General features: G+C 43.9%; 1 protein-coding gene across 1 annotated transcript in view; it reads right to left on the bottom strand.

Annotated features, from left to right (window-relative positions):
* Positions 1 to 20,662, bottom strand: part of LOC147883341 (histone-lysine N-methyltransferase TRX1-like) — a 129,959-nt gene that overhangs the window by 46,456 nt on the left and 62,841 nt on the right. The window contains exons 5-6 of the mRNA XM_087399296.1: positions 16,808 to 16,928; positions 14,017 to 14,121 (exon numbers count right to left, since the gene is read on the bottom strand). Of these exons, the coding sequence (XP_087255422.1) occupies positions 14,017 to 14,121; positions 16,808 to 16,928 (226 nt within the window). The remainder of the gene's footprint in view (positions 1 to 14,016; positions 14,122 to 16,807; positions 16,929 to 20,662) is intronic.

The raw sequence follows: 20,662 nt of genomic DNA, 5'->3' as shown, positions 1-20,662 counted from the left end.
AAGACTTTAATAAACTCGACTTACGATCACATTTTTACACTTAGAGGGATCATTGAGGAGGCCAGACACAGGAGACAGAGAGTATATTATTGCTTTGTGGATTTCCGCAAGGCATTCGACACCGTTCCCCGCGCCCGACTCATCAGACGTCTGCAGGAGTTAGGCTACGACTCGGCGATTATCTGAGCAGTAGTAGCTCTCTATGAGCGGGTGACGGGGCAGGTCAGGATTGGCACCAGCTCGACCCCAGAGATCACGAGCACTATCGGAGTCAAACAAGGATGTCCCTTGTCACCAACTCTATTTGGCCTCTACATCGACGAGCTCGAGACCACCATCAGGACACTCGGAGGTGCAAGCTGCTCTCTTGCGGAAACTGCCATCCAGATTCTCCTATACGCAGACGATGTAGTACTACTATCCTCTTCTGCTACTGGTCTTCAGCGACACTTGGATGGATTTCAGGCCTTCTGTGATACACATGACTTGAAGGTCAACCTTGGGAAAACCAAGGTGATGATCTTCAACACTTCCAGACCCGCTATGCACCGAGAGCAGTTCCTCTTCGCCGGCGACCCTGTTGAGATAGTTGACTCCTACACATACTTGGGCGTTGTCTTCTTAGGCCCGATCTTCACGATGCGCCCGGCCATGCAGGCCAGGATCAGCCGGGGATACGCCGCTCTTGCCAGGCTTGAGCGACAGTGCTACCACTCCCACTTCCAGGACCCGCGGACCAAGTCTCTCCTTTTTTATTCTTTGGTCCGCCCAGCAGGCATGTATGGTAGCCCTTGGTGGGGAGTCGACCTTTCAGACACAGAGTGGGCTCGAGTTGAGCGCCTGCAGATACTGATGTTTGCTCGGATGATCCGTAGCAAACCATCGGTACCACACCAGATCATTCTAGCAGAGTTCGGCGCCTCACCCCTACAGCTTGATGCGGCTTTTCAGGCTATCACCTACCTCCACAGAGTCAGGGATTTTGGCTCCTCCGCTGACGGTCGCCTCCGCCTACCTTGGTTAGCCCTATCCTCCTCTATGGCCTTATCCGTTGATGGGGACCAGCGATGCTGGTATAGTCGTCTTTCCAGTTGGTTCACCCGACTGGGCCTCGACTTAGACCGGTTGCCTCCTTTTCAGTACAGCCTCGACGCTCCACCATCTCCTCTCTCCCCCACTGACCAGGAGGTCAACCGGCTCATTCGGGCGGATCTGCTCCAGCTCCACACCTGGCGGACATGGTTTCTTCACTCCGAGCTTCCTGTGAAGCTCGACTTCTACTGCCGACACTGCCTCCAGATCTCACAGGAGGGCTTCATCACACCTCCGGGTTACACACAACTTCATCTACCACATGCGCTCCGGATCTCCCTCGGTCAGTTTAGGGTCTCGTCGCACCGATTATGGATCGAGAGTGGGCGCGCAGAGGGTATCCCACGAGAGGACCGCCTTTGCCCACTTTGCGACTTACAGGAGATCGAGTCGGAGGAGCATTTTGCTTTCAGATGTCCTATCTATCCTGCAAACATACTCTCAAGTATTACCCAAGCTGCCATAGATGTCTTGCATGACCGAATATGAGGTATAACAAACCTCTTGACAGAAAGAGAAATTACTGAAAGAGCTTGTGCATCTCTAGAGTCCCATCTTTTCTGCTCTGTTCTGGGAGCTCCTGGAGCGGCTGCTCCAATCACCTGTGCTGTATTTGTACCTCTACCCCTGCCTCCAACTGTAGGAGTGACAGGTATAGGCCTTGTATCTGGTCTTTCTTCACCTCCATTGACATAATCCCAAAGATTTATGCCGACCAAGATATTGCGAACCATGAAACTCCACAACGAGTAGTTGGTGCCATCCAACTTATCCTCCTGTGTGAGAACCCCAAACACCTCATTTGAGTTGTTCTGAGCCATTTTCACCAGATAATCTCAGAAAAAATACAGCAGACAGACCAGGTGAAATCCCTTCCTGAGATATAAAATGCACAAGTAAAATCTGCAAAGAATAATATGCCCACAGTGACAAATACTGTCACAGCCTGTCAAAGGCTCAAAATGCACCACACTGCTCTGCTCGATGCCCCAAAAATCTGCAAATAGAATCTGCAAAAAGTGGCAAAAATCTGCAATTTGACTCATACTGAGTCCAAAACTGTTTGCAAACTTCCAAAATGCTCTTTTACCTGGAAAATTGCAACCCAAATGCAAAAGCCCCAATTTCTTGTGGGAAATTGCATACAAAAGAGGGCAAATGATCTGAAAGCCCCAATTTTTAATTTTTTTCAACACTTGCAGATCAACTACAATGTCTACTAAAGCTTCAAATGTGCTCCCAAAATCTAAGCCAACGAATGGCTGAAATACACAAATGTCTGTCAAAGACCACCTTCCCTGAGAATCGTCAAATGCACCGAGAATTCAACAGATTCCTGTAACTGTACGGAATGCACTAAATGCAGTTGTACGAAACAGTAGGACCACACGTTGATAGGATAAAATCTGTATATATTTTTCTCCACATAGATTGTGCATGAGGGTAGACACTGAACACACAATAGTGTCAATTTGCGGGTTGTGTGTGAATAAGCCAATGTAACTGGCTGCACATGTAAAAGACCTTTTTATTTTGAACTTGAAAGACTAGAAGTTTTTTGCAGGGACTTATCAGGGAGATGATGAAATGCAATGTGGTTGTATCAGACTTCCAGAGCAAGGGTATCCAGTGTGTGGTCAAGTGAAATGTTTTTGGGGTCATGTAAAGTCAAGTCATGAAGGGTTTTTTTAATATTTTCCTGAGTTAATGTGCACTTGCATGTTACGGGAATTCGATATGTTTTGGTGCCCACGTCAAGGGGCTTTTCATATGTGTATATGGGGAAGCATGCAAGCTTTAATGTGCATGCTAATGTGTGTGGGAATTGTGTGACTAAAGGTCCAAAATGTGCATTTAATGTGATTTGGGGGAAATGTCTTGAGAGTGGTAAAATGTCACTAGTGAGGTGGCAAATTAGGCTGAGGTGGCTGGACAGATTGAGAAGGCATCGTGCTCATGCATGTGGCTACGTAAAAGAAGAGGGAAGCTTCTGGTTGATGAGCGAGCGTGGTACGTGGAGTCTGGGAGCTTGCAGATAAAGGAGAAAAGGAGGAGTCGGTGAGGGACGGACGAGCTGTACGAAAAGCTGTGTGCATAAACGAAGGGCTGAGCGCCTATGAAAATATGGGCTAGTACGTGATGAGAAGGGAGCTTTGAGAACAAGGGCAGCCTTGCATCGGGTGACGTGCGTGGGTTGAGGGCTGGAAAGAACCGTACGGGTGGTACGGACTGAAGTGTGGATTTTTGTACGGGCTGCAGTACGAGATTGTACGTGGTGCAATCGTTGATCAGTACGGGCTGGTAGTACGGTGCCTTGATTGCAGGCTGAACAGGCACGTACGGGTCATTAAAGATGGCTTCTACGAGCTGTACGGAAGATGGTCGTCATTTAATGCAGACTGTACAGATTACTGAATGGTTGTACGGGCCTGCTGTCGTACGTATAATTGTACGGCTGCTTGTACGATGAATATACCTGCAGGTTTTCAGATGATGGTACCCACCAGTTCTTCTTTTGAACAGCTTGTGGCCTTGGGAGTCGTGCTGGCCATTGAGCAGTGGGCTGTGGGTTCATGGTGTTTTGAGGTTGACTGCTTTCTGAGTTTTTTTTGGGGAAAAGTGCAGTTCTAAGTTCAGTTTGTTTCAGGCTGTGTAGTCTCTCTCCCTCTTTCAAAGAGTCTGGGTCTGTTCTAGTCAGATTGTGTGGGAGGTTGACTTGTTACTTGTGTGCTCTAGATACCCGCTCTGAAAGTCGGTGCATAGGCTCTACCTTAAGAGCTACCATATTACAGTACTGATCTTGAAGAAGTCCTGAAAATACGACTTTGCCTCTAGAGTTGGATTATGAAGAAGTGGATAAGATTGTATGGGGGTCAGCAATAAAGTACTGAGTCATTTTGTGTTTGTCTGAGGACAGTCTTGTGTTTCTTTTTTTTGCACATCATTGTGTTGGCGATCCTACTGGGGAAGGTCTTTGTTTTGGTGAGTGAAAGTCCACCCAAGTCAAGGAGTACTCAGTGATCTTGGAAAATGGCTCAAGATTTTGCAAGATTTTATGGTTTACCCAATGAAGACCCCGAAAAGTTTATTGAGAGTATGGAGTTCACAGCTCTTGTAAAAGACAAAAATGCACCCGAAGTGTTGCTGCAAATTTTATTTTTTTGCTTGATGGGAGACGCCCGTACATGGTTGCAGGAATTTCAGGCCAGTTCTCAAAATGAGCAAGGAGAACGCAGGAATCTCACTTATGGAGAGGTAAGAAGTGATTTTTTAGCACGGTTTGCATGTACCAGGGATGCAGATGGAGTATGGAGGGAGTCATGTGCTTTTTATCAAAGGAAAGACCAAACTGTGGATGATTATGTGAGTAGATTTATGGTCATGTGGAATAAATGGCAGGCAATTCTTTTGCCAGAAGTACCACCTCGTGTCATAAAGAAGGATAGATTTATTGCAGGATTAAAGCCTGAGATACGGGTGAAGGTTGAGGTGAAGGACCTGCCAACTTTTGAGGAAGCCCTGAGAGTGGCTAAGGAGAAAGAGAGGAAGCAAAGGAGGATGATTCAGTTGGAGTATGGCGTGCCCGTTGTTCCTTCTGTTCTAGAGATGCCTGTGCAGAATGTAATTGAGCCAGTGAGGCCAGAAGAAAAGAAAGAGGGATCAATGAAGGATGAAATTCATGAAATGCCTGAATTAATGAAGAATCTCAGTTTAAACCTTATGGCAGGAAGAGGACGAGGTCGGACTCCAGGTGGTAGAGAAGCAGGTAATGCATCCAATTCAAGTGTTCAAGCACCTCTGCAAGCTGGGAGAGGACGGGGAGTGTATGCTCCGTATGTGCAATGCTTCAATTGTCTAGATTGGGGACATTATAGTACACAATGTGATAAGCCCCCCAGAGTTGGCGGTGATGTGTACCCACTTCCTTCAAATTTAAATGATAGGTCAACTGATCATGGAGTGAAGATAAAAGAGCCTGGACCTTCAAGTAGTAACGGAGTAAAGAAGGTTTCCTTTGAAGATAAAGGGAAAGGTAAGTTTGTCAGCGTGCTTGGATTGGAAGAGAGTGATTTGGATGTTTTGCCTCTTGGGAAGAGAGACAGGGATGAAGAAGGAGAGCCAAGTGTTAAAAAGAGTAAGCAGGTTGAAGATGTTGTTACTTACCAGAGGAAAAAGGTAAGGAAGCCCAGACAGAAATACAAAACAGCTGACTATCCCTTGGGGAAGGAGCAGGCTGAATATGACTTGATTGCTGATTTGTCTGACAGAAAGGTGAACATTACTTTTGCACAGATGGTTGGGCTTTGTCCAAGGCTGAAGAGAGAATGGAGGAAAGCTGTAAATCCAGGTAAGAAGAGAGTTGTGCATAAAGTAGCAAAAAATATTATGTCTATTTCGGAGCTTCCTGATATTTGCCCTTCGGTGGAGGCATGGCATAAAGGATATGAGCTTCGAGAGGCATACATTGATGGAGGTGCCCAGATATGTGTGATGACTCAATCTTGTGTTGAGAGGTTGGGTTTGGAGGTTACTGATCCTTCTCACTTTCGAATAAGAATGGCCAACCACGCCAGAGTGAAGAGTTTGGGGGTAGTGAAGGATTTGGATGTGGAAGTCTTCAATGTGCATTGCAGAATAGATTGTCATGTTATGCCGGCAGGTATGGGTGCTTACCCTCTCATTTTAGGCAGACCTTGGTTGAGGAAAGTGGGAGCTATTCAAAATTGGGGGAAGGGAATAATCTCAATATATACATCTAATGGTAAAAAGTTCAGTTTTGATATGGTAAGTCGTGCTGAGATATCAAGCCCAATCGAAGAAGAAGAAAAGCAGAGTGAGACCACGAGTGAAGAAGAAAGTAGTACTACTTCTGACAGTGATGAAGCTCAGGTTGCTTTCATTGAAGGAGTGAACTTTTTGGATACAAGTGAGCAGGCTGAAACTGTACATCAGTTAGAAGAGGACAGATTTGAAACAATGGAGGAGTTTATGCAATCTAAAGAGGCACCTGTCCCAACACAGGAATCAGTACAGCAAATGATTAGTCCAGATCTTACTCTGAAAGAAAAGGAAGAGTATTCAGCCATGTTGCACAGGTATCCCCATTTATTTATCACATCGTATGAAGAGATTAGAGGGTTTAAAGGGAAGCCTTTGAAGATTGAATTAAAAGAAGATGCAAGGCCGGTATTTCAGAAAATGAAAAGATTGAGTCCTGAGCAAGTGAGAGTACTTTGAGAGGAGGTGGTCAAGTTGCTTAAGGCTGATATAATTTTTCCCATTGTACACTCTGACTGGGCCAGCCCTGTGGTTATCGTACCAAAGAAAGATGGACGATGGAGAGTATGTGTTAATTACAAACTGTTGAATGCTATGACGAAGAGTAATCACTATCCTCTCCCACATGTGGATGACATACTGGATAAGATAACCGGTCATGAGATGTATAGTTTATGTGATGGGTATTCGGGCTATTTTCAGATTGCAATTGCTCCTGAAGACCAAACAAAGACAACTTTTATTACTCCCTGGGGCTGCTTTTCTTATAAGAAGATGCCTTTTGGTTTGAAGAATGCTCCCTCGCATTATCAGGAGAACACAAATGAGGTACTTGCCCCTTTTCTTGATAAATTTTGCAAGGCTTTTATTGATGATATTTGTATTTTTAGTGATCGTCATTGTTCCAAACTGGATCAAGTACTTGGGAGAATTGATGATAGTGGAGGACAGCTTAATCCCAAAAAATGTAAGTTGGCACGGCCAAGTACTAAAGTATTGGGTCATGTTGTTTCTGAAAATGGAATAGAGCCAGACCCTGAGAAGATCAAAGCACTGGTTACTCTAGCACCTCCAACAGAGACAAGGCAGTTGCATACTTTCTTGCAAAAGGTAAAGTATCTTTCCAGATTCATTTCTATGCTTTCTCAAGTTTTGTATCCATTACAACAAGCAGTGAAGAAGGTGCCTTTGAAATGGACAAGTGAATGTGGAGAGGTTTTTGAAGCAGTCAAAGAGATTGTTGGAAGAGTGTCAAGTGTTAAAGCTCCTGATTTCGATAAGACTTTTTATGTCAATCCTTCAGTGGGGCCGGATGCATTGGGAGCCATTTTATTGCAGCAGGGAGAGCAATCAAGGTATATGAGGCCTGTGTTTTTTGCTAGCAGGGTAAAAAGTGAAGCAAAGAAGAAGTATTCAGCTGCTGAATTGGTATTAGTCAGCTTTGTATTTGCATGTAGAAGATTTCGGAATTATTCACTGCCTCATTCTTTTGTGGTACTTACCAGTTGTACTCTGTTGCCACAACTTGTGAATGGTATTAATTTTTCACGAAGTATGGTGAGATGGGTAACAGAATTGCAGGAGTATACTTTTACTTTCCTGGTAGAGAACTCAACCAGAGCAACCCTGGCCGATTTGCTTACTTACAAAGATACTCCTATTTTAGTCAAGGAAGTGGAAGATCATACTGAAAGAGTGCAGGAAAAAAGTTTAGAAGACAGCTATACCTTGTTCTTTGATGGTTCTTACAGGAAGAGTATTGACAAAGCAACCGGTGGAATGGTTGTCTATGATCTTGATGGTAAGGTAATTCGGAAATCAGGTTTTCCCTTGAAGGTAAGCAGTAATAATGAAGCTGAATATGCTGCTTTAGCTGAAGGTTTGCAATCATGTTTGAAGATGGGAATAAAAAGACTGATCATAAAAGGTGATTCAATGCTGGTTGTAAAACAGATTCTGGGGGTATGGAAGATAAAGCATGAACATTTAAAGAATTGGGTTAGTATTGTTAAAAAGTTACTCAGACACTTTGATGCATGGTTGTTACAGCATGTGGACAGAAACTTGAATCATGAGGCACATGATGCTGCTTGTGGAGAGGAAAATGTTCAGGTGTGTGTAGTAAAAGTTCAAGAACCTTTGTACAAAGGGAGAGAGTATCTTTCGAATGTGGAGGCTTTCTTGCTCACAGGAAAAGTGCCAGAAGAGGTTCCGAAAGAAAAGAGGTATAGATTTGTTAAGACTTGTGAGCCTTATTGTCTTACTGACGATGTTTTGTATATGAAGGGTGCAGATTTAGTCTTCAGAAGAATCCCATGGCAAGCTGAGATCATGCATGTGCTTGAGGCAAATCATGAGGGGATTTGTCGCGGACATTTCGCATTCAAGACAATGCTAAGAAAGATACTAATGGAAGGGTATATCTGGCCCTCTCTACAGAGAGATATAAAGCATTGGTGCAGATCCTGTTTACAATGCCAACAGATGGGAAGAAGAGTATTACATCCAGAGCTGAGAAATCTCATCATAGCATACAACATATTCGAGAAGTGGGGGATTGATGCAATCGGTCCACTTCCCATGACTTCAGGAGGTAAGTGTTACATTCTCACTGCGGTAGAGTATCTTTCGAGATGGGCAGAAGCACGGGCAGTTGCTTCAGTCAATGCTAAACAAGTGAGCAAGTTCATATATGAAGATATATGTTGTAGATTTGGAATGCCTCTGGAATTGGTAAGTGATAAAGGGCCTGGATTTAGGAGTGAGCTGGTTGACTTGTTGTGTGATAAGCTCAGAATTAAGCATAGATATGCTACTCCCTATTATCCTCAATGTAATAGTAAGAATGAATATTTCAACGGAGAGTTGATTAATATGATGAGTAAAATCATGAAGATGCATGGGAAAAGCTGGGATCAAGTTGTGCCACAAGCACTGTGGGCTTACCGAATAAAAGTCAAGGAAGGTACACAGTTTTCTCCTTTTCATCTTGTATATGGAAAAGAAGTTATGTTGCCATTGGAAGTAGAAATTCCAGCTCTGAAGTTGCTCATGAAAATGGATGAAGAACCTAACACCGAGTATGAAAGAAGGTTGGTTGAACTACAGGAAGCTCAGCTTGATAGAATGAAAGCAGTTGAACACTATGCTCAGACTCAGGAAAAGAATCAAATGAAAGCTAATTTGAAGTATAAGGATAAGAACATCAAAGAAGGAGACTTTGTATTAAGATATGACAGTAAACTGGATAGTACTTTCAAGACTAAATTTGTGACAAAGTGGGTGGGTCCTTTCAGTGTGTTTAAGAAGTATTCAAATGGATCATATCAGTTGAGTGATTTGGATGGAAGTTTGCACACCAATCGAGTGAATGGGTACCGGTTAAAGAAGTATGTGATAAGAATAATGCAAGTGTCAATATGTGGGCCAGTTGTGATGGAAAAAGATGCATCCAGTGAAGTTTTGACTGAAGATACACTTGCTGCAGTGCAGTTTATGTTGGCTTCAAGCTGTCAAACATGAATGTTTGCAGCTTTTTGGTTGGGCTAATATGATAGGATAAAATCTGTATATATTTTTCTCCACATAGATTGTGCATGAGGGTAGACACTGAACACACGATAGTGTCAATTTGCGGCTTGTGTGTGAATAAGCCAATGTAACTGGCTGCACATGTAAAAGACCTTTTTATTTTGAACTTGAAAGACTAAAAGTTTTTTGCAGGGACTTATCAGGGAGATGATGAAATGCAATGTGGTTGTATCAGACTTCCAGAGCAAGGGTATCCAGTGTGTGGTCAAGTGAAATGTTTTTGGGGTCATGTAAAGTCAAGTCATGAAGGGTTTTTTTTATATTTTCCTGAGTTAATGTGCACTTGCATGTTACGGGAATTCGATATGTTTTGGTGCCCACGTCAAGGGGCTTTTCATGTGTGTATATGGGGAAGCATGCAAGCTTTAATGTGCATGCTAATGTGTGTGGGAATTGTGTGACTAAAGGTCCAAAATGTGCATTTAATGTGATTTGGGGGAAATGTCTTGAGAGTGGTAACATGTCACTAGTGAGGTGGCAGATTAGGCTGAGGTGGCTGGACAGATTGAGAAGGCATCGTGCTTATACATGTGGCTACGTAAAAGAAGAGGGAAGCTTCTGGTTGATGAGCGAGCGTGGTACATGGAGTCTGGGAGCTTCCAGATAAAGGAGAAAAGGAGGAGTCGGTGAGGGACGGACGAGCTGTACGAAAAGCTGTGTGCATAAACGAAGGGCTGAGCGCCTATGAAAATATGGGCTAGTACGTGATGAGAAGGGAGCTTTGAGAACAAGGGCAGCCTTGCATCGGGTGACGTGCGTGGGTTGAGGGCTGGAAAGAACCGTACGGGTGGTACGGACTGAAGTGTGGATTTTTGTACGGGCTGCAGTACGAGATTGTACGCGGTGCAATCGTTGATCAGTACGGGCTGGTAGTACGGTGCCTTGATCGCAGGCTGAACAGGCACGTACGGGTCATTAAAGATGGCTTCTACGAGCTGTACGGAAGATGGTCGTCATTTAATGCAGACTGTACGGATTACTGAATGGTTGTACGGGCCTGCTGTCGTACGTATAATTGTACAGCTGCTTGTACGATGAATATACCTGCAGGTTTTCAGATGATGGTACCTGCCAGTTCTTCTTTTGAACAGCTTGTGGCCTTGGGAGTCGTGCTGGCCATTGAGCAGTGGGCTGTGGGTTCATAGTGTTTTGAGGTTGACTGCTTTCTGAGTTTTTTTTGGGGAAAAGTGCAGTTCTAAGTTCAGTTTGTTTCGGGCTGTGTAGTCTCTCCCCTCTTTCAAAGAGTCTGGGTGTGTTCTAGTCAGATTGTGTGGGAGGTTGACTTGTTACTTGTGTGCTCTGGATACCCGCTCTGAAAGTCGGTGCATAGGCTCTACCTTAAGAGCTACCATATTACAGTACTGATCCCGAAGGAGTCTTGAAAATACGACTTTGCCTCTAGAGTTGGATTATGAAGAAGTGGATAAGATTGTATGGGGGTCAGCAATAAAGTACTGAGTCATTTTGTGTTTGTCTGAGGACAGTCTTGTGTTTCTTTTTTTTTCACATCAACGTGCGGCACAACTGTACGGTCAAGAGGTACGAAATGCGAGCAGGTACGTACGGTTTGTATGGCACTGGCAGAGCGTACGGATGTACGGACGAATTAATACCTGCGGTACGAAAGTCCGTACGTCGTACGACAACTGTACGGCGGGACTTCAGTACAACTGTACGGCATAGGATAGTATGGATGTACGGCGTAGGACACTACAGATGTACGACGGTACAAAATCGTACGGGCTGTACAACACAGGAGGTACGGAGAGCTTGCGGGCAAGGAAGCTAGGAGCAACGTGCAGGTCCAGGAAGCAGTGTCTGCTCTGATACCAAATGTTAGAGAAGAGAGTGTGAGAGCAAGCGAGCTAAACATAGTGCTTGCAATAGAAGAAGTCACTGAATACAAGAAGTGGGAAAGGTTTTGTCTAAGTGACAAAATCTTATCCTTCACTAACTGTAGTTAGTGAACTAACTGTGGTTAGGGGAAAAAGCCTCTAACGAGGGAAAAGTGCCCCTAGCCTACTTATTACATTACATTGGTCACTGCTAAATTATAATAATAATTCTAACATGTGTGTACACACACACACACTTGTTTTTTGTGAAACCTTTGATTGATTATATTATATGAGTAGCAACCTCAAAATAAGGTGCTACAATTACATCAACTGAAAATTTCAGTATATGCCAAAAAGACCTCATGATCTATGCAGTGGGTCTGCAAGCAATCAAAGAAAGATTGCTGTAGAGAACGCCTAAAAAAGCCAAACATAGAGAAAGTAGGATCACCAAAGACTTTACAATTCCTATATGTTCATAAAGTCCATAGTGCCAAGTAGCGAACCCAAACAAAGAAAAGATGAAACTCCGGTCTAACCCCCGGTCTAACCCAAATAGCCAGAAGAACTTCCCAAACGGATATATATGTATACATATACACACACACACACATGCACACACACACATATATATATGAGAGAGAGAGAGAGAGAGAGAGGAAAGAAAGAAAGAAAGAAAGAAAGATATATTAATGTCCACAAAAGGCCTCGCGGGCCTATGGGACAAAGTGACACCAAAGAGAAAAACTCATATAAGCCACAAGGGGCCGAGGCAAAGGGCGCGCTAAGACCCTTTGCTAAGTACTGTGCTGAAATAAAAAGAGCTCACTGGCTCAAACAAAAACAAGTACAAAAATAAATATATCATATCATATCATGTGCTATCTCCTATCGGGAGCAGGCTGAGTACTAGAACTGGACTAGAAACTCAGAAACCGAAACTGGACACTGTGGTGGCTTGTCTATGAGCGGTGAAAATGTCTCGAATCTGAGTCTGTCTGGCTGTCTCATACTGTGGCATCAGCGGGGGGCATGGTCTCCTTGATCTTTGAACCCGCTGAGCTATGTTCAAAGTGACCCCTCATCTCGGGCGATCCCCTCTGAGAAAAGCTGTGATAGGGCGAACCTCAATCGAGTGTGCTTTGGGCGGTCTCCGTATCGTGGGTGGCCTCTGCAGTCCTCTCTCGGTAATCCAGGCTGCCCGCATAGCAGCTAGCTCCTCCTCCTCCACCCCACTGTGCCCTGGAGCTGACTCGTATGCATAAAAATCTGTGATGTGCCGTTGTCTATGGTCAGCCTCTATATCCTGTGGTGTGATCGCCTCCTGCTGCTCTCTAATCTGTCGTAGCAAGGTCTCCCTGTGTCGGCACATCTCAAGCAGGTAGAGCCCAATGCAGACCTCGTCATGGAAATGGATCAAGCGTGATAGTGAGTCGGTCCTGATAGAGGCTGTGGTATCGTCCCCGGATCTTGTAGTAGGTTGGGCAGATACAAAGAAAGTGTTCCTCTGTCTCAACCACTCCCACTATGCATAGCGTGGAGGTCCGCCGCTGCTCTCTAGGTATACGTGCTGCTCTCCCTGTCTCAATCCTCAACTGATGGGATGAAACCCGCATCTGCCCAATGGCGATCCTCAGCGCATGTGAGACTCTTCTTGTCCTTCAGATATAGGGGTCTGACAATAAATCCATCCTCTGAGACATTTAGGAAATTCACAGTAGAATTGTGTCTTGGTGGGGAGCTCCTGATCTCCCCCCCAAGCTCGAGATGTATGGAGCTGGAGAAGATCTAGCTGTATGATACGGTTAATCTCATCTCGCGGGATCGACTCAGGGGTGCATCCAAACTATACTGAAAAGGGGGGAGCCTATCCATCTGAATCCCATGTTTGGCAAACCATGCGGATATACATGCATACCATGTGTCTGCCCCACTCTCCGCTAGTCGTTTGGATGACAGAGCCAGCCTCCGTAGTCTCCAATGGGGTTAGTCCCAGACTCTATGGATGAAAGTCCCTGTCTGAAAGATGGCATCAATCTGTAATGGTGTCATGGCATTACACCCTACAAAGATTGTAATTTAAGACTATTAAACCAGGCCTTCATTCAAACAGAATAATTATAAAAACACCACCCCAAGAAAGAGCGACTGAAGACCTCAATAGCTAATTAAATCTCAAATATCATCAAACAATGTAGAACAGTATTAGTCCAATCATTGGATGCAATTAAATGGTTTACTTTTCTGGCACTGAAGTAAGTGTCTCTTGCCCACTACTGTAAATAAATTCCATTAGAGAAATTGGTTTGCCATATGTAGCAAAAAGTCAAAAATATTATTCCATTTAAAAGACACAAAGAATCCTTAAACAAATGCCATACATAAGAAATAATATACCTTTGTAAGACTAGAATAAGTCCAATCATACAAATTTAGATTTTTTGTTGTTCTAAAGATCAAAAATCTACAAAGAATATAGAAGAGAAAATGAAAGAGAAGAAAAAAGAGGTAAACAAAAACTTTTATGAAAAACAAAAGGAAGACATACTTAGCAAGCAAAGCAACACTTATGTCGTCATCAGTGCCCAAGCAATACATAAGAAATAATATCCTCCTCCAATCACCACAATAGGGGGAAAGAGGCTACAGCATGAAAGCTCTAGAGACATGGCACAATTCACATTCTCTGATACAGAGTAGAAGAGCTGCCAAATACCTCTGTGCTTCCTCCAGGCCTCGATCAAAAGACATTTTCTTGCATTTTGTATACAATTTGCAAAGCAGACCCATAGAGAAAGATACAGCTTGTTTCAAACCTATCCTGCCAAAATGTATAATTGTACCAAGCATTAATACTTTTGTACCATTTCCAAAGCTTAACACAATTCCAAATGTTCATTATCTGGTTTTAAACCCTTTTCTGCTATTTACCTTTCTCTGTCACATTACTGTAGCAAATCAATATTCCAACCTGGTGCTATGGTGACTGATTCTATGCTAGACCCTATTAACAGCTTGACATTCAATATTCATTATTTATCTATACATGAGCTATGATGGCATTCCCTTTGAGGGAAACATGCCATCAAATGCAAGGAAAAGAAGAAGTAGAAGAAAAGGAGGCATTATAGAGGGTCATCCGATGTAAATGTAATTGAATCGAAGAACCTTCCCAAAGGGATCTCTTAAGAACAGTTCAGTTCAACCTCGTGATAGTCACCAACAAGTTATGGCTAGAAACCATCAGCTCCATCCCACAGCAAGGACTGCCTACTTTCACATGTTTTCATACATGTACAATAACCACACTATGCATAACATGCACTTTAACAAAAGTCTTCGTACCGAGTCTCTGTTAGAATGCAGCCTTGATGGAGAAGAAGGTATCAGTTTGGTACGAGTCTGTACTCTGCCCTTGCAATCCACGAGCAGAGGATTGGATGTCTTTTGATACTATGAAAGAAAAAAAAGCACCAACTGTCACCCACCATGAAGAGCCGGCCCACATTGTCAATCCCATCCGCCTATTGCCTATCCAGACAAGGATATTAAACCCCCAAAATGAATCCAGTGGTAATGGGCCCACAGCCCTCCACATCACATCCCACAGCACACCAGTCATCACATGCCCCCATGAGCCCTTCACATTTCACATTTACGCAAGGAATGGACAACATTGCCTCCCCAACAGATTTACAACAGTTAAAAGCCTTGGAAGCACTTTTTACTCTCGAGGTCTACATAAATTCCCCCTCATGAAGGACAGCAGTTCTTGCATGTTGCAGTTTACCCTTCTTTTAGAAGCCTCCCTAGCTCACATTTTGGGAATGAGAGTTGTTGGCACTCGAGGGTGGCCAAGTCTGACTACTTTAAAAAAACTTGAAATATTCCTTGGTCTTTCTGGTGTTTACCAGATTATGCTAAGGTTGCAGTGCCTATGACGTAACATATTTAGAGAAAGGGAAGTACCTTTACCTAGACTGAGGAAGCTGAAAAAAGTGTTTTCAGCAAACATTTTTCTAGATCTTCTAGCATGAAGATGCAGATCAATGTCTATGTACAAGGAAGGAGGATGTATATTGTTGGTAAAAATTCATGGGGTGGCCTGTGTGAACCTTTAGACTATGGGCTTTGGCCTTGGTACATGTGATTGGTGCTTTTAGATTGGAACAACGTGTGCGCTAAATGGTGATTGGTCGAGATACGTAGCTCATGGAGTATTGATAGGATTTCAACATGTGGTGGTATCAAATGGATAAGGGCTAGCATGAGAAGCTAGTACATGGTGGACGACAACAACCAATTTATGAGGAGAGGCTTCGTGATAATAGGAAGCAAGGTTGTTTCTGATTGGGAAAGTTTTTGATTGCTTGGTCGTGTGAGGTCATCATGAGGCATGGACATCTGGTCATAGCATGTTAATGTATGAATTACAGCCTAAGGCTCCACCATCTATAGGACTTAAGAGAGAAAGGGTACAAGTGGCCAAAGACTTTCCCCAAGACATATGATACATCGTATTCTTGAGGCATGCCCAAAAAAGTATTAAGAAGGCCCAAGATAGAGCCAAAAGTTCTGTAAATCCGCATAGATGCAAGGTGGAATTTGAAGAAGAAGAAGAAGAAGAAAGAGTTTATTTGAGTCCGCTTAAACCCTAAAGACTGGTGAATGTCCTAACTTATCTCCGTCATATTGTGGTCCATTCACAATATATAAGAGGATTAGTGAGCTTGCTTACAATCGTCCATTCAGGTCAGCCTGCTTGTCCCGTTGGGTTCCATCGTGGGGCCAAGCTGAAGGAGGGGGGACCAGCCTCTACTCTATATACGACCCCCATTGGGATGTTGTTTGATCTTTGGCATCACTTGCAAGCCTCCCAACAAAGATGGCAAGGCTTACCCCATCAAGTTTAAATTAGTGACACTCGAAGCTTGCTCATCTCTTTCTGATACATGTTTTATCAAAAGGGGGCCACTAGTAGAGATGTGAAATTCATTGAATAGTAAGTTTTCATGAAAAGGAAACTAGGCTAGAATGGTTGGTTTAACCTTCTAGAATCAGCAAGACAAACTGAGCTAGCCAATCAAACATGGAAATATTTTCTCAAGGTATTTGTTTCGAAAGGATCGTCAGAGTGGGAAAGATATCGCTCACAGATTGAGTTTGCTTACAATAGTGATAACCACATATCACTACAAAGCTCTTGTGACTATTGAGTTGGCATTATGTGAACATGTACATTTCTTCCAACACTACAAGCTCATTGGGCCAGGCAAAAAGAAATGTTGCCCTGCCACAGTCTGAGAGCAGTTTGGAGGCCCCTTGCCTCAACAAAGAATTCCACTCTTTTACACAGGCATTAGGAGCTTTATTGGTGAGAAGGTTAACCTTAACAACAGTTTTTATTATTGTAGGCCTCATGCTGTATATAAAATTAAAAAATCGCATGGAGCACTTTAAAGATAGTCATACAAGGAATTGAGACGTTCTTTTTTTGAAAAGCCCACCTAGCATAGTCGTAGCTGCCAAAGAATTGCACTGGTAGCGTGCCTTCGCGAACGTGTGCCTCTAATCCACACTCATCAGCATGTTTCTCATCCATCACGAAAGCAGGCCATAAAGGATGCCCTAAACAAAAGACATATAGCTGTCCAAATTAAAATACAATTAATCTACAAGCAGATTCAATCATTTTAATGGCATCCTATCAATAATTATGTTTACCATTAGAACAAAGTGGCAAATGTATGAAATTTTATTTGCAATTAGGATACCTCTAACAATTTTCACACATTCAAATGAGAATAGATTGAAACATGAACAAAACATCACATTAGTTAGACAAGACTTCACTATCCTATAGGTGTCAACATGAGCACATCATCCTTAGGAAAGGAAGAAGTTAACAAAATTTCATTTGCAAAAGATCCCTATTCTTTCTCCATTTTCCACCACTTGATTATAACACAAGGCCACGGACGCAGCAATCAGCCAAAGAGAATTACGTCAGCAGGTCAAGCTATATTTTTTGTCCTATAAATCACTGTGTATGATTGAGCTCGACTTAGTTGAATACATAGAGCCCCTAGCTTGCTTGCATCTAAGCTTTTCATATGCACTATAGATAGAGGGAGATGGTTATGATTATGATACGATTAAGATTATTATTAAGAAGTATTTTAGCACCCGTTTATACGATCAACAAGACCGATACAAACGTGCAAGTTGTTGAGTGGGAGTGTGAGCTGAGAGAGCAGAAGATGAGCTAGAAGTTGGACTGTAGGAATGAAGACCAAAAGTGCCAAGTACAAAGTACCCTATCCTCGGATAGGACGAGGAGTACCAACTTTACTAACCGTCCTAAAAAATTAAGGCTACAAGGCTCATACACAGTATATGTGGCAACATACCACCTCCGTTGTATGGCTGAAGTATCCTAGAAACATCAAACGAATAGCTGGAAACTAGATCATGGTTGCACATGTGCATCCATATTGGATATGGCAAACTATGATAGGATAGGGATATCACTAACTATGATAGGATAGGGATATCACTATCACGTAACAAAGAATACCAAGTGTAAATCTTGCCAAAAAGCTTCAAACTTGGGTCGCAGTAAAGAGGCCGCATTATCCTGCTCAAAACATAGGAGAAATGTATGTCTCCAGCTGACAGTTGCTCCCTGACATAAAGAACAAAGAGCCTCTATGCAGTTATTACACGCATGAAACACAGGATTGCGTGCACTAGCCAAGGCACACACTGATAGTAGTAGAAAATTTCTATAGCCAACATCAAGATCTGCAAGTAGCTTACTAAGCCAGATACACTCCACAACAACTATAAAGGCTGCCCTGTATCAGCCTCATAACTAGAAGTAGCAGCTATGGGCTGCTTCTTGCTAACCAAGAAATGCATGAAGTCTAGCTGTTGCCACACCCTAGTATCATAGCAACCAGCCCAATCACTATCCGTGAAAGCATGCATGATCAATGAAGACTTGCATCATAGAGAAGTCCCACATGCTATATGCCAATAACATAAGGATCTTTGGCAAGCTTGAAGAATCTTTCGTCCATACTCGAGATCAGGTTGAGTATCCTTAGAGGATGGCAGTGGTCCATTTGATGCCACTCTATATCAGCGGGCAGTTGGTTGCATGATTTGTATCAAAAAATGAAGCCGAGCTCCAAAGGTGCTACCTTGAACCTGCGAAGGAGTTTGTTGACATCGGTCCACATAAGTTGAAATGGACCAACTCTAGAGGGGCCTTAGCCCTAGATGAAGCCTCCTGAGGGAACTTGTCTCGATGATGCTTGCCCTCCAAGCAAGTTCAACAGACACCATCTTTGCCTGTGATTGGTGGAAGTCCATCCACCATTTTGGTCTTCTACATGTTGGTCAAAGTGCCATAATTCACATGCCCAAACCGTTCGTGCTAGAGTTTGGACCTGCCCTGATCTCCATGAGCAAGTAGGGCATTGAGTCGATACAACCCATGGTCCTGTACTCCTCTAGCAACCACCTTTCCGTCCTTGGTCTTTACTGTGACTTGACCTTTGCTGAAGAGAACCGACATTTGATGCTGGTCCATCTGGCTCACAGACATTAGGTTTTTTTGCATAAGTCAAGAACATAAAGTACACCAGATATTACCTTCTCTTTGCCAGAGCTCATGACGAAAGGAATACTTCCAACACCTTTGACCGGGCACGTTCTGCTGTCCCCCACCGTTACTTTGGAGCCTAGATGAGTAGACTCCATGGTGGTGAACCAATCCTTTTTGAAGGACGTGTTTCGAGGCACCGTTGTCCACGAACCAACCATTGTCGTCATGAAACCTTTGAAGCTCCTGGGTAGCTTATGTAGCACCATCAGTGCCAACTGGCTTGAATCCACCTTCTGACCAATTGCCGCAAGTTGGTCTCTCACAACCTTCACCTTCATCAGGTGGTTGTGTACTTTGTCTCCCTCACTCATATTCATGTTGTGAAGTTGATGCTGAAGAGTGAGGATGCGGGCCGTGTTATCCGTCTCGTAGAGGTCTTTCAAAATGGCCCATGCCTCTACAGAAGTCTCTGCCATCTGGATATGGGAGATGACTGTGTCTGCCATCGTCCCCATAAGCATGGCAAGAGCTTGAGCATCTCGGTCTTCCCAGTACTCGAGATCATCCCGATCCGCCAAGGTAACTATGTTTCCTTTGCTGTCCAAGGTGTCTACCGGCCTTGGATCAAACTCCCGTGACGAGCCTCCAAAGTTTTCGGGCCACGAGGTGACTCCGGATCTTCACCTTCCATATCGGGTAGTTGGTACCATCGAGCTTCCCGCTTTCTCCGAAGTTGGGGATGAAGGAAGAAGAAGATGAGAAGAAGAGGGAGAGGGGGCTGTCGTGGATGAGGCTTTTGTCGACATGTCTAAAAACAGAAATCTTCTTCCTTACTATTCCGACAGCAAGGGCAGCAAGTAATACTTGAACCGGGACCATCTTCAATGAAGATTCTCGCGTGGAAGTCCCTTCCTTCAAGCTCCTAGGTGAACCCTAGAACATGGGCTCTGATACCATGTTATACAGTACAGCGGCGGAAGCAAAAGAGATGAATACTTGCTGGAAAACAACTCAACAAAAGTGCAGCGACAAAGTAACAAAGGAGATGGCAAAACTGAACAAGTTCTTCCTTCTAGAATGAAGGGCAAAAGGCTGCAAGAGGAGCAGCTACAAAGGGCAGCAGTTGCTATATCTTCTTCCAACGGTGGGCTACACAAGTCGCCTTCTCCCAACTAAGTGCGTGCTGCTGGATCAACTTCAGTGCAGAGAGGCTGAAGGCTTGAATGCTATATAATAGAGAGGGGGAAGGGGGCTTTAAATAATAGAGGGGAAAGGCCACAAAGGGGTGGTGGATTGACCACCGACCATTGACCTTGACCACCGGCCATTGACTTTGACCTTGGCCACCGACCATTGACTTTGACCAGTCGACGACCCCCTCTCAATCACTCCCCCTTCTAATCGCCTAAGCCCCTTGCCCTTCTCCTCATAAATGGGGGGGCAAAACATGTGGGCATTAACCATGAATTCTAACACATACGCCCCTCCTGATCTCGGATCTCTGGGTAGCCACATAAGGGGCTGCCGCTCAAACTCCTCTCTCCTTCTGGGCGAAGCATGAATGAGACCCCCTGCTAGTCTCTGACAGACCCTGTGAAGGCTCCTCATCAAGGGGAAACCCTTCCCTGTAAGGGGGACCTCTGAGAAGATCTATCTGTGTGAAGGATGCCACTGTCCTCCTGTGCATGGGGTGTTCCTGAGAAGCCCTCACTGTAAGAGGAGCTTCCAAGGCTCTGCGCCTGGGGTTAAG

The sequence above is a fragment of the Dipteris shenzhenensis genome, chromosome 28, assembly GCF_047967505.1.
Source record: "Dipteris shenzhenensis isolate YYH24624 ecotype China chromosome 28, Dip_SZ_1.0, whole genome shotgun sequence".
Taxonomy (NCBI): domain Eukaryota; kingdom Viridiplantae; phylum Streptophyta; class Polypodiopsida; order Gleicheniales; family Dipteridaceae; genus Dipteris; species Dipteris shenzhenensis.
This window is presented reverse-complemented; position numbering and strand designations above follow the sequence as displayed.